General features: G+C 41.4%; 1 protein-coding gene across 4 annotated transcripts in view; it reads right to left on the reverse strand.

The window, feature by feature from the left end:
• Positions 1 to 18,064, reverse strand: part of LOC137181818 (tensin-2-like) — a 31,753-nt gene extending 13,689 nt beyond the window's left edge. The window contains exons 1-3 of one of the 4 annotated variants that reach the window (XM_067587857.1): positions 17,174 to 18,064; positions 8,309 to 8,414; positions 8,108 to 8,145 (exon numbers count right to left, since the gene is read on the reverse strand). In XM_067587857.1, the coding sequence (XP_067443958.1) occupies positions 8,108 to 8,145; positions 8,309 to 8,414; positions 17,174 to 17,287 (258 nt within the window). In that variant the 5' untranslated portion in view covers positions 17,288 to 18,064. Of the gene's footprint in view, positions 1 to 4,810; positions 4,832 to 8,107; positions 8,146 to 8,308; positions 8,415 to 17,173 lie in introns of those variants that run through there. The other 3 variants (XM_067587856.1, XM_067587858.1, XM_067587859.1) reach the window with 3 other exon arrangements.
• Between the last annotated feature and the right edge of the window lie 1,280 nt (positions 18,065 to 19,344).

The raw sequence follows: 19,344 nt of genomic DNA on the forward strand, positions 1-19,344 counted from the left end.
TGGAGATGGCAAAGGATATTACAGACGAGGCATAGAGAAAGACTGACAGAATGTTTAGGAGAGTGTGACGGGGGAAAAGGGGGGGAACAACAGGCATGTGATCCAGGGAGGAATGAGTAAAAGGAGGAGTGAAGTGGAAAAGGGAGGAGAGAAAGGCATGCTGTAATTGGTTACAGCATGGCAGAGGAAAGTCAACAAAATATGCTACTGTTGAACTGAAAGATGATGTCATTACATGATTATTGTCAGGCAGCCAACATACAGTACTGAGATTCCTCATTTGTTATTTGTTAATATCTGATTTCCCGGATCTTGAGTGAGCTCTGGACTGTAATAGTCACATCTCTGTGGCTTCTTTGCCTGAGTCGATCAGTTTTTTTCACATTCCACCCTGGCTCCTGAATAATCTGAACTCTCGAGTGTGTATAGTGTGCAAGGACAGATCACAAACATGTTGTAAAACCTACAGTAGGAAATGAAAGGACAGGGAGATTCAGCCATAGGGGGAGAACTCTTCTCTTAATAGGTTTAATAATGGTAGTTAAGTGGATAAAGTGGTCGGCTCAGGAAGGAACAGTAGGAGACAACAACATACTCGTGTGTACCAATGTAAACATATACAAACACACACACACACACACACACAAACACACACACACACACACACACACACACACACACACACACACACACACACACACACACACACACACACACACAAAAAAGAAGACCAGAGTTGAACCTAGAGGCAGAGAGCGCTGACATGCAGCATAAAGGCAGAGGAGGAAGACACTAGAGTCAACAGGAAGCAATTTGCAACCGGATGCCAGCGCTGGTCAATTTAGGTTCACGCGTACACACACACATAGAAACACACACAAACATGTAGAGTGTGTACACGTGTCTTTGGTACCCCCGCCAGCCGCAGGGTCTTCATTAATGCATGTGGACTGTATGCTGGAGCCACTGGGAACTGAGCCATCTGGTTCAGTTTGTCTTGTTCATCAGCCAGCTTTTACTGAGGTGCCAGTGACAGCACTCGATCCCGCCCTCAGGGACTGACTGTCTGACTGTCAGTGGACCAGATGCCTTGTCTGCACAGTGGTTCAGTTTGCCTTGTTCATCAAGTAACATCCACTTTTCATTTATCAAGCAAAAATGGCAAACGTTTCCTTGTTACAGCTTCTCAAATGTGAGGATTTGCTGCTTTTCTCTCTTATCTTTGGCTTTTGGACTGTTTGGACTGACAAAACAAACAATTGAACTTCTTCACATTCTTGAGAAGATCAATACCACTCTCTTATTTAGGATAAGTATGAAGCTACTGCCAGCGACCAGTTAGCTTAGCTTAGCATAAAGAGTGGGAACAGGGGAAACAGCTAGCCTGGATAGGCACCTCTAAAGCTCACTAACATGTTTAATCATCATTTCATAATCAATCATTTGTTTAATCCGTACAAATGCCAATGTCTAAAATGACAGGTAGTGGCATGATGGGGAGTTATATGTGGGACTATTTCTTGCCTGGTGGGCACAGTGTCTTCCTGGAGTCTTAATGGTTGCTTGGCATCCTAATGGTGATATCATTTTTACAGTTCTGGTTTTGTACAGACTAAACAAACATGATATGACGTTAATTACTGAGCTTCAGAGGTGCTGGTAAGCAGATTTTGCCACCTTTGGACAGAGACAGACTAGCTGTTTCCCCCTTTTCCAAGTCTTTATGCTAAACTAAGCTAACTGGCTACTGGCTCCAGTATCAATCCTCTCATTTATCTCTCTGCAAGAAAGTAAATACATGTATTTCCCAAAAGATCAAACTATTCCGTGAAGACATCACCTTGGGCTATGGAAAATTGTGGTAGGAATTTGTCACTTTCTTCTGGCATTTTAAGTCTAAACCTTTAGTGTAACAGCGGATCTTCCTTAAGAGTTTCCTGGCAGATAATCCCTCCACAACAAAGTGACTTTGGCACAGATCGTAACGTTTTCACTGCCACATCTTAAATCATCACTCCTACTTCAGGGAGAGGAAATCCAACACAGAGATGTGCCGGAGCAGCTGAGTCAGTTATGGGGAAGCGGGAGATAAATGTGAGTGTTTGAGACACAGGCGTCCGTATGCCATCCAGGAGGAGCGACTTTCATTCTGACAGTCGACTCAGAGCTGACATCACACTCTGGAGAGGGAGAAGTGAGTAAGCCTTCCCATTTGAAACTGGAAAAGCAAAAATAACCGTGGCTTATTCCAAATTCCATACTCTCACAAAAAGACACTAATGCCCAAAGTCCACTGAAAGCTAAAATAAAATCTCAGGCTTTTTATTTTTTTGCACAGAGTTTTAACATTTCATTCAGGGCACCAGATTCCTCATCTCCCCATTTCCTACCCCCTGCAGTCTGTCACTCCCCTCTGCTTCACCTTCTCCTACTACCTCTGTTTCTCTTTCCCTCCACTCCCAAAGGATTCAGCGCCTCGGGACAGGATGACCACAATCATCTTTGCTGTGAGATAGAAATATGTCCTCCTCCGAATAAACAACATCAGATGACAAAGGACACTTTGATAAACATCACACATAGCTGTGGCAAATCACTAACTGGCTCGGGGAAGAAGGGAAGCCTGGACAAAGGCTCAAAGCATAACACAAACTGTCTGGGGAGTAGAGAGATAGACAGAGCTCAGAGGAAAAAAGACATCAGGAAGACGGGAAGAGGAGAGGCAGACAGAAGGCGAGAGCGAGCCCTGGATGGGAGAGACATGTCAACAGCTGAACATGCCTCCTGACCACTGACATAGAGCAGAGAGATTTCACAGAGCTATTTTGATAGAGCTCCTTATTTTAGACCATACATCCCTCAGAACACTTAAAGGCTCATTTCATCTATTTGTCTATCCATCATCTCTCAAATCCACTTGCTTTTCTTGCAGCAGCAGCAGCACCAGCAGTGACATTTTCAAGAGATCTAGCAGTTGAAGTCTTGAATGCAACATGGTTGCAGTCAGCAAGCACACACCTGGATGGACTTTGGCGGTTGCATTTTTCCTGACAACATATAAGACTCAACATGTAAGTGACAGCAATATCACATCAATGTATCATATCCTAATATCTATCTCCATCAAAAAACATAGCTATCAACAAAAGAAATATTTAAAGTCATACCCTGTAATCTCAAATTGTTGACCTTGCCAAATAATTGAAACAATATAATTCCTGGAATATTAAGCAAGGCTTGCTGTGCACCTATCACTTGGCTTAATCTCTCAGGAAATGAAAAGTAGTGGGTAAATATAAACAGTATGTGCATGCATCCGTGTGTGCGTTTGTTTGGTGTCCCTGTGTCACTTCATTATTGATAAGGAAAGGAAAGCAGTTAAATTAACCATGATAATTATTAGTACACAAAGCATCATGCCACCGATGGCTATAAATAGCTACAGCACTGGGACGGTAATAAGTAACTACCTTAATCAAGTCACACAGATGTTCATCTGAGAGGATTTTCTATCCACAAAATCAATTTCCATCCCACTGAGTTTTCTATCTCTATAGACTTAGCTTGTTTCTACCTTCCCATTGATCTGCAGTGACACGTAGAGCTACCACAGGACAGCATGTCCACCCAGTCACCTGTGGTGAGATCCGGACAACAACAAAGCTTGAAAACATGACGCATGCTGCCATGTTCCTCAAGACACCAGAGGCCACAGACACTCACAACATGCAAACAGCATAAAACAGTTTTGAAACTTTGCAGAGTCCCAGCTTTATTGGCACTAATTAGCACAAATGGACAACACTATTAAGTGCAGCACTTGCCTATTACACAAAGACATAGTCCTTATAGCATCCTGATAACTATATCAATTCGTAATCAGCATGACACATTAGCAGAACAGCTGCTGTGTATGAGCAGACACTGTAACCATCTGTATTTCACTACGCAACATTACGATCCATTAGATGATGTTAGGACAGCTGATTGAGTCTGGAGTACAGCCATTTGTCTCTGTCAGGTGCCCTTTGGTTATAGATGATTGTCTGTACACAAAATACATAGATAACACATGTATATACAGTGCTGAAACAGATAGATACAGTTGATAGATACTGTGGAAAATAGCCTTTTCACAGCATCATACACAAGTTATAGAGAGTAGATAGTATAAATCTTGATACAATTAAGCAAGTACATACAGATACAGATGCACTCTAGTGTAAGCAGACACTCACAGATGCACACAGATACACAGTGAGAGAAGCAGATAGACAAGAACCGACACATAGCCACAAACACATCTAATCTATGACAAAACATGCTTGCGCAGCTTGGTTGCAAGTTTTTACAAAATTCAGATATAAAGAATAGAGTTGTGGGCACAGTTTCCACTCTATAATCTGCAAACCTGCACATAGTGACAACTATCTCATTAAAAAGTAAATCTTATGAATTCACTGTCTAGTATTAAAAATTAAAATCTGTGTATGTTTTTTAGGTCACAGCAGGAGTCTCCTCTTCATTTTCTGCACTTGCCTTAATCACAGTAAATTAAATCCTCTTTCTGGGCAAAGCAAGCGCACTCTGGCTACAGATTTAATGGAATAATGCACAATCACATGCTGCATTATCAGAGTAAACACTGTGAAGAGGCTTTAAGGTTGTTAGATTGCTACTGAATAAAAAAGAAAAATACACAAAGTATATGAAAAGTCCAAACTAAAGTGCTGAGAATATACGAGTAAACTAAACCCAAAGCTTTACTTAGTAAATACAGCGCAGAGTGTGTTTTTTTTTTTTTTTTTACCTCTCAACAAGCAGCTTCAGTCTTTCCCTCTGCCTCTGAGCAGTCCAGTCTGTAGAGTGGGATACACTACCTCCCTCTCTCTCTCTCTCTCTCTCTCTCTCTCTCTCGCACACACACACAAACTCTCTGCTCACTCTCTCTCTCACCAACTCACTTTACCCCCCTCCCTCTCTCATCATAACACACACATACACACTCCCACTGTGCCAGCACCATTTGCAACATAGCTTTTCCATCCCGCTCTACCCGTGTCGTAAGCACAGAGACAGTAAAGCACGTCAACTGTACAAGTACTTTCCAATAGCACGTGCGCTCACTAACACAAACATCAATACACCAAAGGCAGACACCGGGCAGCCCTGCAAAGTCACAGAGTGCCGATGTCTAGTGACCTCTCCGATAGCCTCCAGGCTGAGAGAGAGAGAGAGAGATGACAAGAGGCAGACTGAAAGCTGCAGCAGCACAAAGAGGAATACAGTTGATTAGAAAGACGGGAGAGAAACAGGAAACGCACAAGGGATAATGGTGACAGTTATGGAGATGGACCAAGGATAGCATGACACAATAATGAAAGGATTAAAGACTTGAAAAGGAGGAAAAAAATCTAAATAGAATAGAAATAGAATGCAATAGAAGGTGGGAGATGCTTTAACTGCAACTATAATGCATAAAGGTAAAAAAAAAAAGATGATGAAAGTGAGCCGCAACAGATGAAACAAGTTAAAAAAGAAAGGAAGCAATATGTTGACATGTGAGAAGCACATAGAAACCGCAGCGTGACCTTAAGCAGGCAGCAATTTGCAGCCTTGACCCAGTGTTCCCCTTTATTTATGAATACCCCCAAATGGGACTGATAACACACACTCACACACACACGGTCTGCCTCCCCAGCTGCCTCTCACTTATTTGTGTCCCCCACACCGATCACTCACTGCCAGGCATCTACGGCACTCTTGTTATTTTCTATATTTACCCACTCTGACTTCTCCTATCCAGATTGATCAATGTCCTGTGTGACAATGTCCAGAGCGCCCGCCTCTCCTGCAGCCACTGGAGTTGTTTTTGGCTATCGCCGTGGTGACCAGGGGACGAGTATGACAAAAATAATAATCCTCTTTTAATACATGCTGCTAAGGCACAACAGCTGGTTGTGCCCAGTCAGTCGCACACCATTACAGTGTGTGTGCGTTTGTGTGTGTGGAGCAGCAGGAGGAGGGGTCAGGAAGGCAAACTTTCTCCCCCTGTCATAAATCCTGCAGGATTTGAGTTGACCTGAAGAGCTGAGTAAAGGTGATGGGTCCCTCCGCGTGGCAGTCAGAGTGCAAATGTGCTGTTTTTGTGTTTGTGCTGTTAGACAGTGAGGCACTACAGCACAGTTACAGCAAGGTCATGAGCTCACTCAGTGGTGTTTGATACTGAGCTGCTGTGAGTGGAGGTCACATGAGAGCAGAGGCGGCTTCTGCCAATGCTTTGACATAAGCTGTGGACAGAGAGAGGAGAGAGAGGGCCTCTCTCTTACACAGTGCACAAATGCCCTTTTAAAATGAAACAGCCCACTCCTGGTCCCAAAACAACAAAGACCAGACACCTTACTCAAAACTCAGTCTTCTGCTGATCTATCAAGGCAACTCTATGAGGGAGAAAGAGGTATTTCTGCCTTTTCTATGATGGATGTCAGCATGTATGATTGTTAGACGACAGCGCAAAATAGTGACAAGAACCTCTCTCTCTTTGATTTTGAGGGACTGACAACAAAAGCTGTCATTTACCACTGATGTAATGCATGAAAAATGTTCTGCGTTCCTGAGCTCCTTTGTAGCTGCGCTGGAAATATCTCAATATGTCACATCATATTTTTTTTCCCAGTTATTGAAGTGTTTTTGTATCTTACATTTCCATCTGAGTCAAAAAAGCTTATAATTACTGTGCATTATTACTTGTATATTGTGATATATTGTGGCAACATGAAAATATGATTCAGTTCACACGGCTCATATATTGTGTGTGAATAGTATGGAGTGTCAGAGGTCAAAGCCATACTGCCCTGACAATACTGCTGTACATACAGAATGATCATTTTACAGGAAAGTGATATAAAAGATGCTATGGGCAGGATAAAAAAAACAAACAAACAAGACTTGAGTTACATTTCCTAAAACAAGTGGAAATCTTTCCAGTGGGGAAGATAATTGCAGTTGCACCAATACAATCTGGCTCATTTTAAAAATTTTCTAGAGACAACTGTCAAGCTGAGTTTAATGAAACACAGCATGCCACTTCATTGTCTTTCTCTTGTTTCCAGGAACATAACTTGTTAACACTGACAATTATTTGCCATGTTTAAGCCTGCACATACATAAATGTACATTATCCTCATTAGTAGTTGTTAGTCTTTCTCAGGTCTGTCACTGTGAGGAAATTCACTGGACTAAAATGCTTCTATCAGTCAAAACAGTGAGCGAAAGAGCTTCCTTTCAGATTACCCACAAAAAGAAAATTGGACGCTCATTGAATATTCAACAAAAAACATCTTTCATCTTTCATCTTCACCAGGACATGAAGATTCACGCATGGAGCCCTGAATGCACTAAGCACACTGGCTATGTGTGTGCTTTTGTTCATGTATGTGCATTAGAAAGCATATTTCTTGCAAGCAAGGAACTTCCAGTTATCCTGAGCCAGTTCAAAAGCCACTGTACTTGACTTCATTATGGCCAAATACACAGAGCTGCTGATCTGACCTGACAGACAGACAGGTACATAAACAGACATCTCTCCGTAAGGTGTCATCTCCTTAAGCTGTCCTCCCTCTTCAGCTCCCCCCTCCTCAGACCCCAACTGCACATACAGACCACCAAGACAGCTTAAAGCTCACTACTGCCCCCTACTGATTTGTCTCAGAGCCTCCTCACACACAATACTAATGAGCATTGTATTATTGTGTAAAATATATTATTCTTTGATAGGCACAAATGCTTCAAATCAAGCTGTATCAAACAGTCACTTCAAACTACAATTGAGACTTCATGGATGCTTGAGGACTCTCAAGGGCTCCTGCTATGCAACGTTACCACATGACTGAATTACTCATAGCAACCTGGCTGGCTACAGTTCGAGGGGGAGGCCTTCCTTAACCAGACATCTAGGTCAGTGCACATGGCTCGCTTCACTTAAGACTCACATCGTATTAACATCGCTACCCAAGAACCTCTGACACTGGAGCACAATTTGCTCAGGACAGTGGGAAGGTAAAATGTGTAATCTGTGATGAATTTGGGAAGGAAACATACAGCTTACCTTGGCTTCACATGTTTTGTGAACTGCAGTCTTGCACTCTGCAAACAGTTGGGAGAACACAGAGGTGAGGAGCATGTTTTAAATCTGACAATCAGCTTTGAAATGACAAGGAGAGAGGACTGTCAGGTCTAGGAGTGTATCCACGCTGGTCAGTTGTGTCTCTGGATCTGCTTTCCTGATCTGACTTAGATGTGGACTCACCCTTGCAGAAAGCCCCAGGGTCGTCGATGTTCTGCTTGCATACATCGCACAAGCGTCTCTTCTTGAAGCTCCTCTCTGTGAAGGCGTGGCTTCCTGCTTTGGCAAGCTGCAAACACATAGAGGAGTCGAATCTGATCATTCTTACAACAAATGAATAGAATTGATGAATGCTACAGCTTGAAGAAGATCCAGAGGAGGGACAAATTGAAACCCTTGAACATAATTCACATGTATTTTGTCATAATTTTATACTTTATAATAGGTGTGTGCCATGTTAAGCAGTTTCCTCTATTTTTCCCAAGGCATTTGATCCCAGTATTGTTCCATCTGAAGCACTGGGCATCCACTGTTCCCCTGTGTGGCTGCTGTCAGTACAGATGTACGCTGAATCAGCGACACACCAGCATGAGCGCTGATGCCCTACCTGCTGTAAATTCAGCCTCCTCCACTAAAAACACCTGTCATGTCACGCTGTGTTTTAAGGCATCCTGTTGTCTTTTAACTTGTCCTGATTCTGTCTCAGTCTGAGGGGCAGCCACTGTAAGATGATGATTGTGTGTTTTTGTTGCATGATTTTATTGTTTTAGTGGTGGCTTTTGTGATACTGATGGCTTTCTTTGGGTCCTTACAGTATGTGTCTGTGTAGCTCATACCCATGCTGCTTCATTGTCCCTGTCAACACTACTGTTTTTATTGATTTGTCTGTTGAATTCTGTGATCAATTTGCTCTCTTGTCTCTCGTCACTTGTCTTATTTTTCTCCCAATCAATAGGCCTTTTGCCTTGCCTCAGTCCAATGCAATAAATGTAAGAAACCAACATTTTATCTTATTGACAGATCTTTTGTAATATGTCCACATAGAAACTGAACACCCAAGCAAACCAAATCAAATCTAAACTAGGTTTCTAACCAAACCCAAGGTAAATAATGTGACTATATAATATTTTGCATTTCCTCACTTTTTGGTCTCACTCTAGTCTCTCTTCAAGTCTGGCTGAGGTAGCTTGGATCTCTCAGCCCTGATGACAAGCTTACTATAAATTTCCTTTCAACACTGGAAGGTTGTACCACACTGGGCCATCATGGCAGCTGTGTAAACATGAGACATGAGCTTCTGTGGACAACGACAAAAAAGAAAAAAAGAAAAGACGAAGGTAAATCTGACACAGACAGACTCACCCTAACTCCAAAATCTGCTGGTACTATATGAACAAGATGATACTTGATAGCAGTATAAATTTAAATGATGGAGAAAATATGAAAATAAAGCTTTAACCCTGGAGAAAACTCTGCAACACACATGTTTTACACATAAACACACTCCCATTGAGAATATTCATCCCAAAAGGGAATAAACGTACTGCCCTGAGTCATAATCCATGGATTTCTTTTTATAAACCAATACTCAACTGTCCCAGTGAAAAGTAGGTAGGACAATGTTTATAGAAAGCTAGGACAACGCCCTTCTGACAGCATGTGAAGCACATTAAACCATTAAATCTCTCATTGAGCAGAGAAGGAGGTGGTGCCTGGAAACAGGAGGGAGATAGTGTTTGGTAGATATGGATATGTGTGTGTATGTGGCAAAGGGAGAGGTGGAGGGCCACAGACACCATACCTGCACACACTGATGTTTCTTCTCCTGTTGAATGGCTCAATGCATTTCTCTGGTTTTGAAAAAACATTTCTCAACTCAGGGACACTTTTTTTTTTTTTGCTTTTTCCGATGCCTGGGTTTTCTAAACAGGAGGGGTATTGAATTTAACCCTGGAAGGTGAAAGTGCATGCTCGCAGGTTTGGACACACTCTGGCAAACACTTATTGACTATCCAACACTACAGAGTCTCACTTCTCCTCCCACCATCTTGAATTGTGAGTGAAAGCCAACTCACTCAGTTAACCGCACTGCATTATAAAACATCCATGTCTCTCAGACGGAAAGTACGCAGTCTAAATCCTTTATGAATAGAAATGTATAATTAATGTATTATGCACCCTCACCTTGAGCTTTGTCTGGTTACATAATGTGAACACAGATGCAGCAGATGGGCTCAAACTACATTTCACATCCCTTAATGATATAACTCCAGACTTTGTTGCTTGCTTCATTAAAAACTGTTAATAATTGTGGTAAATTAACACTGAATCCCCACTAAATTCAAGTGTTGTTTAATCCACTTGCAGGTGATATTGGAAATTTTATGAAGCAGTAACATTTAAGTCAACAATTAAAGCACCTCATTAGTACTAACCACAACTTCATTAAAGTCAGCAAAGAATAGTTTGACATTTTAGGAAATATATTTAGTTTTAGATGAGAAGACTGATACACTCTCATGTGTGTGCGCTAAATATGATGCTGCAGCTAGCAGTTGGTTAGCTTACATAGACTGTAAACAGTTGGCCTGGCTCTGCGCAAAAGAAAATCTGTTTTTTGTACTGAATAAAAATATATTGCTGAATAAAAAACAATATATAACATGTCAATTAGTGAGCTTTAGGTGTTGGTAGGTGTATTTTGTGACCTTTGGACAGAGCCAGGCTAGCTGTTTACTCCTGTTTCCAGTCTTTATGCTAAACCAAGCTAACAGCTACTGGCTATCATATTCAGGGTTGCCAGGTCTGTGTGACAAAACCAGCACAATAGCCAATCAAAACCAGTCCAAAAGCCAGCGCAATACCAGAACTCAAAATATGCCTCTGTCAAACCATATAAACTGCTTTTGAAGTCCAACAGCATTGCTAACATTGTCAAATGTATTGTAATATCTACAAAGTAACACCATAAATGTCTAGTGTGCCAGCATTAAGAGCAGTTTTCCAGAGGTGGGATCAAGAGTTGGGCACCCGGTGGTGGAGAGCATTATAGTACGTTGTGTGTGTGTGTGTGTGTGTGCGTGTGCGTGATCTGGAGTCAGTTTGTTAGTATTTGGGTATAAATAAATTATTTCATTTAAAACATATTTTTATTTATAGATATTATTCATGTAATTTGCATGCAAAATAGGTCTATCCAACCAGCGGAAAAAAAAAAAAAATCAACCTGAGGCAACACTTCAAAAGTAGCCTAATTTGGCAGGAAAACTGCAGACCTGGCAACCCTGATCATATTTACCACACAGACATGAGTGCTACCTAAGCACATAACTAAATGCAGCTGATGGGCTCAAACTAAACTTCACATCCCTCAGCAAAATAATTCCACAAAATTTGTTACTTACTTCATTAAAAACTGTTCTCTTCTGTGCTCTTCTTTCTAAAATAAACATTGAATTAATTCAATTCAATTCAAGTGCTTTTTAATCCACTTACATGTGATACTGAGAGGTTTATGTTTAGGTGTTTAAGTGGCAACAATTAAATCAACAATTCAAGCACCTCATCAGTTATACATTCTAACAATAACTAGACAGTCAACACAGAATAGTTTAAAGGAATGATGTGACATTTTTGGAAACATGCTTAATCACTTTTTTGCTTTTAATTTTAGATAAGAAGACTATGTACACTCATGTGTATATGCTAAATATGGAGCTACAGCTGGCAGCCTGTTAGCTTAGATTATCATAAAGTCTAGAAACAGGGGGAAACAGTTGGCCTGGCCCTATGTTAAAAAAAAAAAAAATTAATAATAAAAGATATTAACATGTTAATTAGTGTGATTGTTGTGCTTTTTGTCACCTTTGGACAGAGCCAGGCTAGCTGTTTCGTCTTTTTGCTATGCTAACAAGCTGCTCTCTGCAAGTTAGTCTGTGTTTCTAAAAGGGTTTGATGATGTTAGCCACTGTTGCAAATGTGATAATAGATGATTATTTGATAAACAATATCATAAACCGTAAAGTGTGATTCTGCAGTCATGAAAACTGCACCATGTTTTGTTTTGTAGGGTGGGTAGGGTGTGGTCCACCAAATAAAGGCCTTCAGTTATATAATAAATTCATTCGTGCAGTCAACAACTATAATGTCATTCTTTTGTCATATCTTTGGTCACTGACCCGGACTGATTAGATGCTCACATGTCATGGATGGGACACGTTACCATTATGCTGTATGTATGTATCGATCCTATTATCAAAGCAGCAGAGTAAAAAGTCATTTGACTATTGACATACCTCTGCTGTTATGATGAACGGCTGCTACTATAAACTGTGGTATCCACTCAACGTGTCAAATCTGGGTCTGTGTGTGTGTAGTATACTTGTGTGGGAGGGATGGGGAGATTTAGGCAGAGTTAGACTCATGGACCTGACCAAAGAGGGGATATGTCTGGAGAGGAGGATCATCCTCCCCTCCAGCCATTCACATCTTAAATGTTATTACATAACTCGTGAATTTTGGAGGTTGAATCGATTGGACTTACGCAATGGCTCACTGAGCTGTAACCATGTGTCACCTCATAAATCTGACCTGCTGCAGGATGAAAAGTAGACTGGCCGGTGACCACAATGGATGGAGGAGTTTGACTACTCCCACAGTGAAGAAAAGCCACAACTTTTATTAGAATCGTGCATTCACATTCTTCAAAATGAAAAAAAATTAAGCAGCATGAAATAGTCGGTCTCCAGTGAATGCTACACCAAAAGAAAAGTATAACTACTACTAATATATTTTAAAAGCAGAAATACTACGGTGAAACTCCTCTTTTATTATCTAAGTATTGTATGAATGACATAGTGTTCTTACTGAAGTTTCAAATATCATAGTAACATCAATACCTGTAAAGTCACAGTTGAGTGGCATGTGACTAAAAGATATTACATCAGTTTTTCCTTTTCCATCTGCTTTGGATCGACTGAATTGCACATTTTCCCATGTTTATACATGTATTTGGATTTTGTGGCTTCACATCTGAGCAAGCTGCACAGTTGAATAAAAATCTCTTTAAATGTGGCTTTTATAGAGACTTGACTCACAAATACTTAAATGCCATCCAATTACATCTTTGAGACAGCACTAGATTGATATAAATGCATGAATGTGTCATGTACTGAGGTCTACAGCAGATATTGGCCCAGTTAATCACTTGGATTACGGTGTCTTTTCCTCCTTTAAGTGCTGTGAATTCTTTTGAGAGACAAACATCTCAAATGACAACTTTAACATTTCAGTTTTGATGAACACCATTTCATCACCTTTCAGCTAAAACCTCATCGCAATTACTTATCTTTTGATGCCAGGGTGTCAGTTTGAAGCTCAAACTCATAACACAGGATGAGTAAAGTGCACCGCCCGGTGGTCAAATAGTCACAGTGCAGCTCACTTTCATACTGAGGACAGAAACCTATTTCTATTCTCACAGGAAACTCACTTAGCTTTTAATGAAATGCAGACATTGTGGTATCTGTGTCTGACACTTTTTTCAGGTGTTTTTGTCACAAGATCACAAGTGGACAAATGTCCTTTAAAATATCTGAATCATCTCTTTGTCTACACATACCCACCAATTTAAATCTCTTAATTTCATTTCCTTTACTCTGGCAGCTTGGGGGACAAGCTGCTTAAATAATAAATATACCTCACATTAAGTGTTTCAACATGACTTGCAACTAATAACATCTCGGGTTTCAATTCCAGGCAAATGAACAAATTATCTCACACGTTTGCTTGTTCTTCTCACATTTTACGAGTGTATAGGTGCAATATGATAAGTTTAAAAAGATTCTCCTTCCTAGTTCAAATATCAAATGCAATGAAAAGTTGGCAATCAACCACCTCTGCTTTTGAAGCAAACAAAAACAACTTAAGATATTTCACAGCCTGTGATCAGAGTTGTTCGCTATGGTGAGTTAGTAATCAAGTTAACCCTTACATACTGTCCGGGTCAAATTTGACCCATTTTGACAAAGCAATAAAATTGCCTAAATAATATTCTTTAAGCCTGAAATTTGATGACTTTTCCTAAAGTGGCCCAGAATATAAATAAAATTCATAGAAATAATTATGGCTGTTATGTTAGATAACATGAGATTATAATATACTGATGGTGAATGTATTTTCTCTATAAGTGAATAGTGTCAAACCTAAAGAAAACACTCTCTCTGCTCTCTGAAACATTAATGAAGGATTATTCATGCATTGATTAATGACTGATAAGATGTATATGGATGCAAAATACATTTGTGGTTCAACATTTGCTATAGGGACTAATTATAAAGGGAAACTTGAGCCAGGTCAAAAATGACCCGCTCCATACTATGAAGGGTCAGAATATGAACAATAAGAAAGGGTTAAAGCAGAGTTTTGTCAACACTATCTGTCAAAAAATATAAGGAATATTTTCCTTGTACACTTTTTCACCCTGTTGTTATAAAGTTCCTTCCATTTCTACTGTACCTGTTGATGTTTCAACCTACAGTAGGTGACGTTTGATGCTGTAAAGTTTGTAGTGTTGCTTTAAAAACTTGCATTTTATTGTACAGTGCTCACTTTAAAAACTTGCATTTTATTGTACAGTGCTCATCTTATTTTGCCCTTCTGTATGTAATGAGGAAAATCTAGGCGCAAACTGTTCTGTAAACCACACAATCTAATGTAACTCAGTACTGTATGTAAATCCAGAGCAGCAAAATTGAACATTTTAAGCTTCTCAAAGGGAGACTTTAGTTTGACTGCACAGGTGTTGGTGATGTTATTTCCACTCATTTATGTACTTTCAATACCAAGGGAACTTTGGTTGACTGGATATTCAGTCTCTAGAGGCTCCCATGACTATCAGCAGCGTTGAAGTATTGCGTTTCAGTATTAAAGAACCCCACCCCATTTGGATGTTTGCAGCCAAAGTGTATGTCATTCTCCAAACATCTCTGACCACTGCAGAGCCCCAAGCACTTCCACTTCTACCATGGAGATGAGGAGAGGGTCAGGCACCAACAGAAGCATAATGGATTTCTTTATTTCTGTGGCTGCATGAGCTTTTGATTTTTCTGTGGAGGATGGCGGCAGCAGCGGCAGCAGCAGCAGCAGCAGCAGCAGCATTGTGAGAATCTATTTTGTAAAGGAAAAGTTACTTAAAGCTAAGTCACCCATTAGACTGTTGTTTTTTAAATTTGGAAAAAGTTGAAAGTGCAAAAAGTACAATACATGACTTTGTAATACAGATATCATTGCCAGGGTGATTCCAATCTTTTATATCCTGTGACTGAATGCATAATCATACATTTTGTGAAATAATCACACTGCTCTCATGCATTCAATTGGTAAAAATACACAGCTGCAACAAATATGCATGCACACACATTGAAATACACACACACACACACACACACACAAACACACACACATCCACACACTGTAAATGAATACAGGACAGTGACACACCCCCTTGGCACTAAAGGCATCGGTGTATGTGAGTGTTTTTTTCAGTGACACCTCACTAGTGATGACATACTGGAGAGCCTGAACCACAACCTCTAGCTTTCGGTCACACGCACACACACACACACACAAACACAACCCAGCAAGGAAGGGACAGGAGCAGGTGGTGAGCCAGGGGTATGCTGCAGTTCTGGCAGGATATTTATATCACTGTGCCTGCATGAGTAGGGGCTGTCACCTCTAAACAGCCATGAAAATGCTGAAAATAGGTACGGGAATGAGTGTGCTTGTGTGTGTGTGTGTGTGTGTGTATGTGTGTAAGAGAGACAGAGAGAAAAATAGTGACTTGACTACAAAACAACATAAAGAACACCCGCACTGTATGACACATTTGGTTCCTCTCTACTGCAGAGTCCACCCATTCAGTGGGGACTATGTTATCATAATTTGGCATAGTCAGACCCCCCCCCCCCCCCCCCCCCACACACACACACACACACACACACACACACACACACACACACACACACACACACACACACACACACGCATACACAAAGAAACTCAGACAGACACACACGATCAGGGCTTTAGGGGATTTGAAGCCACATGTGATCTGAATAATGTTTTTGTTCTAGCAAGATCCAGACGTTCACTGTGCTGCACCTCTCAGGACCGTGTGAAACTACAAAACCATCGCAAGTGACATCAATTGAAATCAGTTCTTTCTCTGTGTCCTGTTACTCTGACATGAAGCATGCCAGAGTGTGATTTACTATGTTATGTGAGAACGTGCACATTCTGGTGTGTGCAGCCTCGGTGCTAAACCAACGGGCACTTTTTATTTTAGAGTCTATAAAAGTCCTCCAGAGGCTTTACGTGAGCAGCAGTGCGGTTTGTTCCTAAATCTATACATGTGCGCCGTTCCTAAATAGAGCCTGCAGACAGGCAGACGGCAGGTTGAAACCGAACAGTAACTTATACCACTTCCTCTTGAACCTTGACCCCTGTGGGATATGATTAACAGCGATCAAGTGGATCATCCTCTGCCGTCTGTGTCCTCTGATTCCTTTGTATGCAGTAGGAACGACAAATATACAAGGACATCGGTCATTAGCTGATATATTTCTTGAAAGTAAGAGTTTAATATCTGCTTTAGCTCATCCTTCTGATGCAGGTCTAACAGGGACCTGCAAAACACATGTTTATCCTTCGGCGTGCAAGCATGTGCGGCATGCTTCTGTTATGTCTAACAACAACACATAGAGGAGGAATATTTCATAAGCGGGAAACAGCTTTTAATTTAGAAACTTGGTAATTCTTTGGATTCCTTTGCTTGATGTCCATTGCTAGTGTGTAATGAAAGTGTTGTGTCTGAAAGTTAAACAAAAATCAGCTTCTAGTTCTATCATTATGCTTTGCTCTGTTTATCCTTCAGTCCAAAATGCTCTTATGCTGTTAGAAATGTTATGCATGGACTCAGCGTATGATCATAAGCAGCACATTTCTGCCGAATGTTTACAGTTCCCTACAGACCCGTTATTCACTCACCTCAGCAAGTTGCAGGATTTCAGGATGTACCTCAGGGGCCTTTACGGGGATTCCTCCTGCGTCAGGTCCATGTTTCTTCAACCTGCCAGTGCTCGTGCTGTGAATGCACCCCATACTTCCAGCAGATACCTCTTTCCCCTTGTATCTTCAGTTTCGTCAGCTATTATCCGCTCCTCCTGGACGAGTGCTTTTTTACTCCAGAAGGTCCCTCTTCTTTTTCCTCCTCTCAACACTTCATGTTTGAAGGGCCTCCTTATGTTTCTGGCAGTCTTCTAAGGGACCTCTGCAGCATGTTCCTTCTTCCCCCTAGTGACTCCTCACACCTTCTATCTAACAGCTTGTCCTGCCTATTCCCCCCTTTCCCCTCTCCTCTTACAACCCTCTTTCTCCCCTCCAAGAAGTGTCACCAAGCACAGACCTTCCACTCTTTCCTCCCCTCTCCTCTTACACTCTTCCCTGTCCCTTGCTCTCTGGCTATCCTCACTCGGAAAGCATGCAAGCATACACTCACCACCTCTCTCTCTCTCTTCCCTTCCCCCTTTCCACTTGCCAATACCTCTTTCTCTCTTTGCCTCTACAAACCCTTAAACGTCTCGTACGGCGCTCTCTCTCCTGCTCCACACGTACTTACAGACCCTCCAGTCTTCCCCTCTCTCGCTCCATCAGGCTTCTCTTGCTTTCTCTCCATGGGGGAGAAGGGGGCAGCTGTTTTGGCTCGTTGATGTCAGGCCCTTCCCCTTTCCTTTGGCTTCACTTCAACCCCTCTCGCTCTCCTCTTCCTCATGGGGGAGTGATTAGATAGAGCTTCTTTCAAACACGTCATCCCTCTAGACTCTGTAACTTTGCACATGAGAACATACTGTAGGCTGGATAGCGCTGATCCCACTTCTACTTCCTCTCAGCTCGTCGTAAGGAGGTGCTTGAGTTTTCTATCAGCTTCGCCTGGGTTGTAAACAAGTGGAGCAAAGAGGCTCCGCTCTCCTTTGTCAATTAATATCTCTCATTATATCTCCGCACGTCTCTCAGGTGTGAAAATGCTGGCTGTTCTGTACTCCAACCACCTGTTTGATAGGAGGTAGCAGACACATGACAGCAACATTAATGTCCTCTCTTTACTCCCTCAGTTGCACGCTGCTCTCTCCACTGAGATGAAAACAATGATAGGCTCTGTGTTTAAATCTTAGATCTGCGCTGCCCTCGTTAAATTCCTCCAGACTGCAGCTCTCTCTCTCTCTCAATAACACACTCACACAGAAACACACACGGCTGTATTTCCTCAAACTGGATTCTCCTGACAAAAAACGGCTTTAAGCTATAGGGTTCTGGGGATGTGAGAGGAAAATTTCCAACAATAAGCTCTTTCTAAAACCATGTTTTTAGCCCCCAGTTAAGCCATACAAAGCAGTCTTTGGTTTTAAAAGTGAGACAAATCCGTGGCTGCAAGCTAAATTAGGTGACAAACCATTAAACATGCGTTCCATCACATTAAGTGCAAGAAAATCACTTGTGTGTGTGTGTGCTTAGGAATTTAGAAGATTTTCAGCAACTTCAGAGATGCCTCTGTGTCGCAGTTGCAGTGCAGACATCAGCAGACACGTGTACTTCATGACCATGACCATGACATTCTCTCTGGTAATCAACAGATTATATACTGTGCATGAAATGAATCTGGGCATGATCATTGGAAAATTGTTAATGCAGGGACATAGGGACAGGACACGAGGGACACGAATGACACACAAACCCCAGCAAGGTTGTGGCTTGATGTGGAAAGAAGGACCCTCCTGTGTGGACCAGTTGCTGACTCATATGGCGGATGAGGTGGGGGCTGGCGGTGGGTGGATGCAGCACTCTTTTCACTGACACACACTGACATTGCAACCTGGTATGAAGAGAAATACTACGCAGAAATATATGTCGAAAGTGCAAAATGTTAGAGACAATTTCCTTCCATTTTCACTTTTTTCTTCATATTTTTTTTCGAATTCAGGTAGAAGATCTTCTTGACTTCCCTTATTAGTGCCATGTCAGTCACAGAGGCCTTTTAGACTTTTTTGACTTGTCACAGTAGGAAAAGCACAGGTGTAGTTAATAACATTAAAAATGGCTCTGTTCTATTCAAGTGTCCCAGTAAGACATGACAGTGTGACAGTGACTCAGCATGCACAACA

This window comes from Thunnus thynnus, chromosome 4 (assembly GCF_963924715.1).
Source record: "Thunnus thynnus chromosome 4, fThuThy2.1, whole genome shotgun sequence".
Lineage (NCBI taxonomy): Eukaryota > Metazoa > Chordata > Actinopteri > Scombriformes > Scombridae > Thunnus > Thunnus thynnus.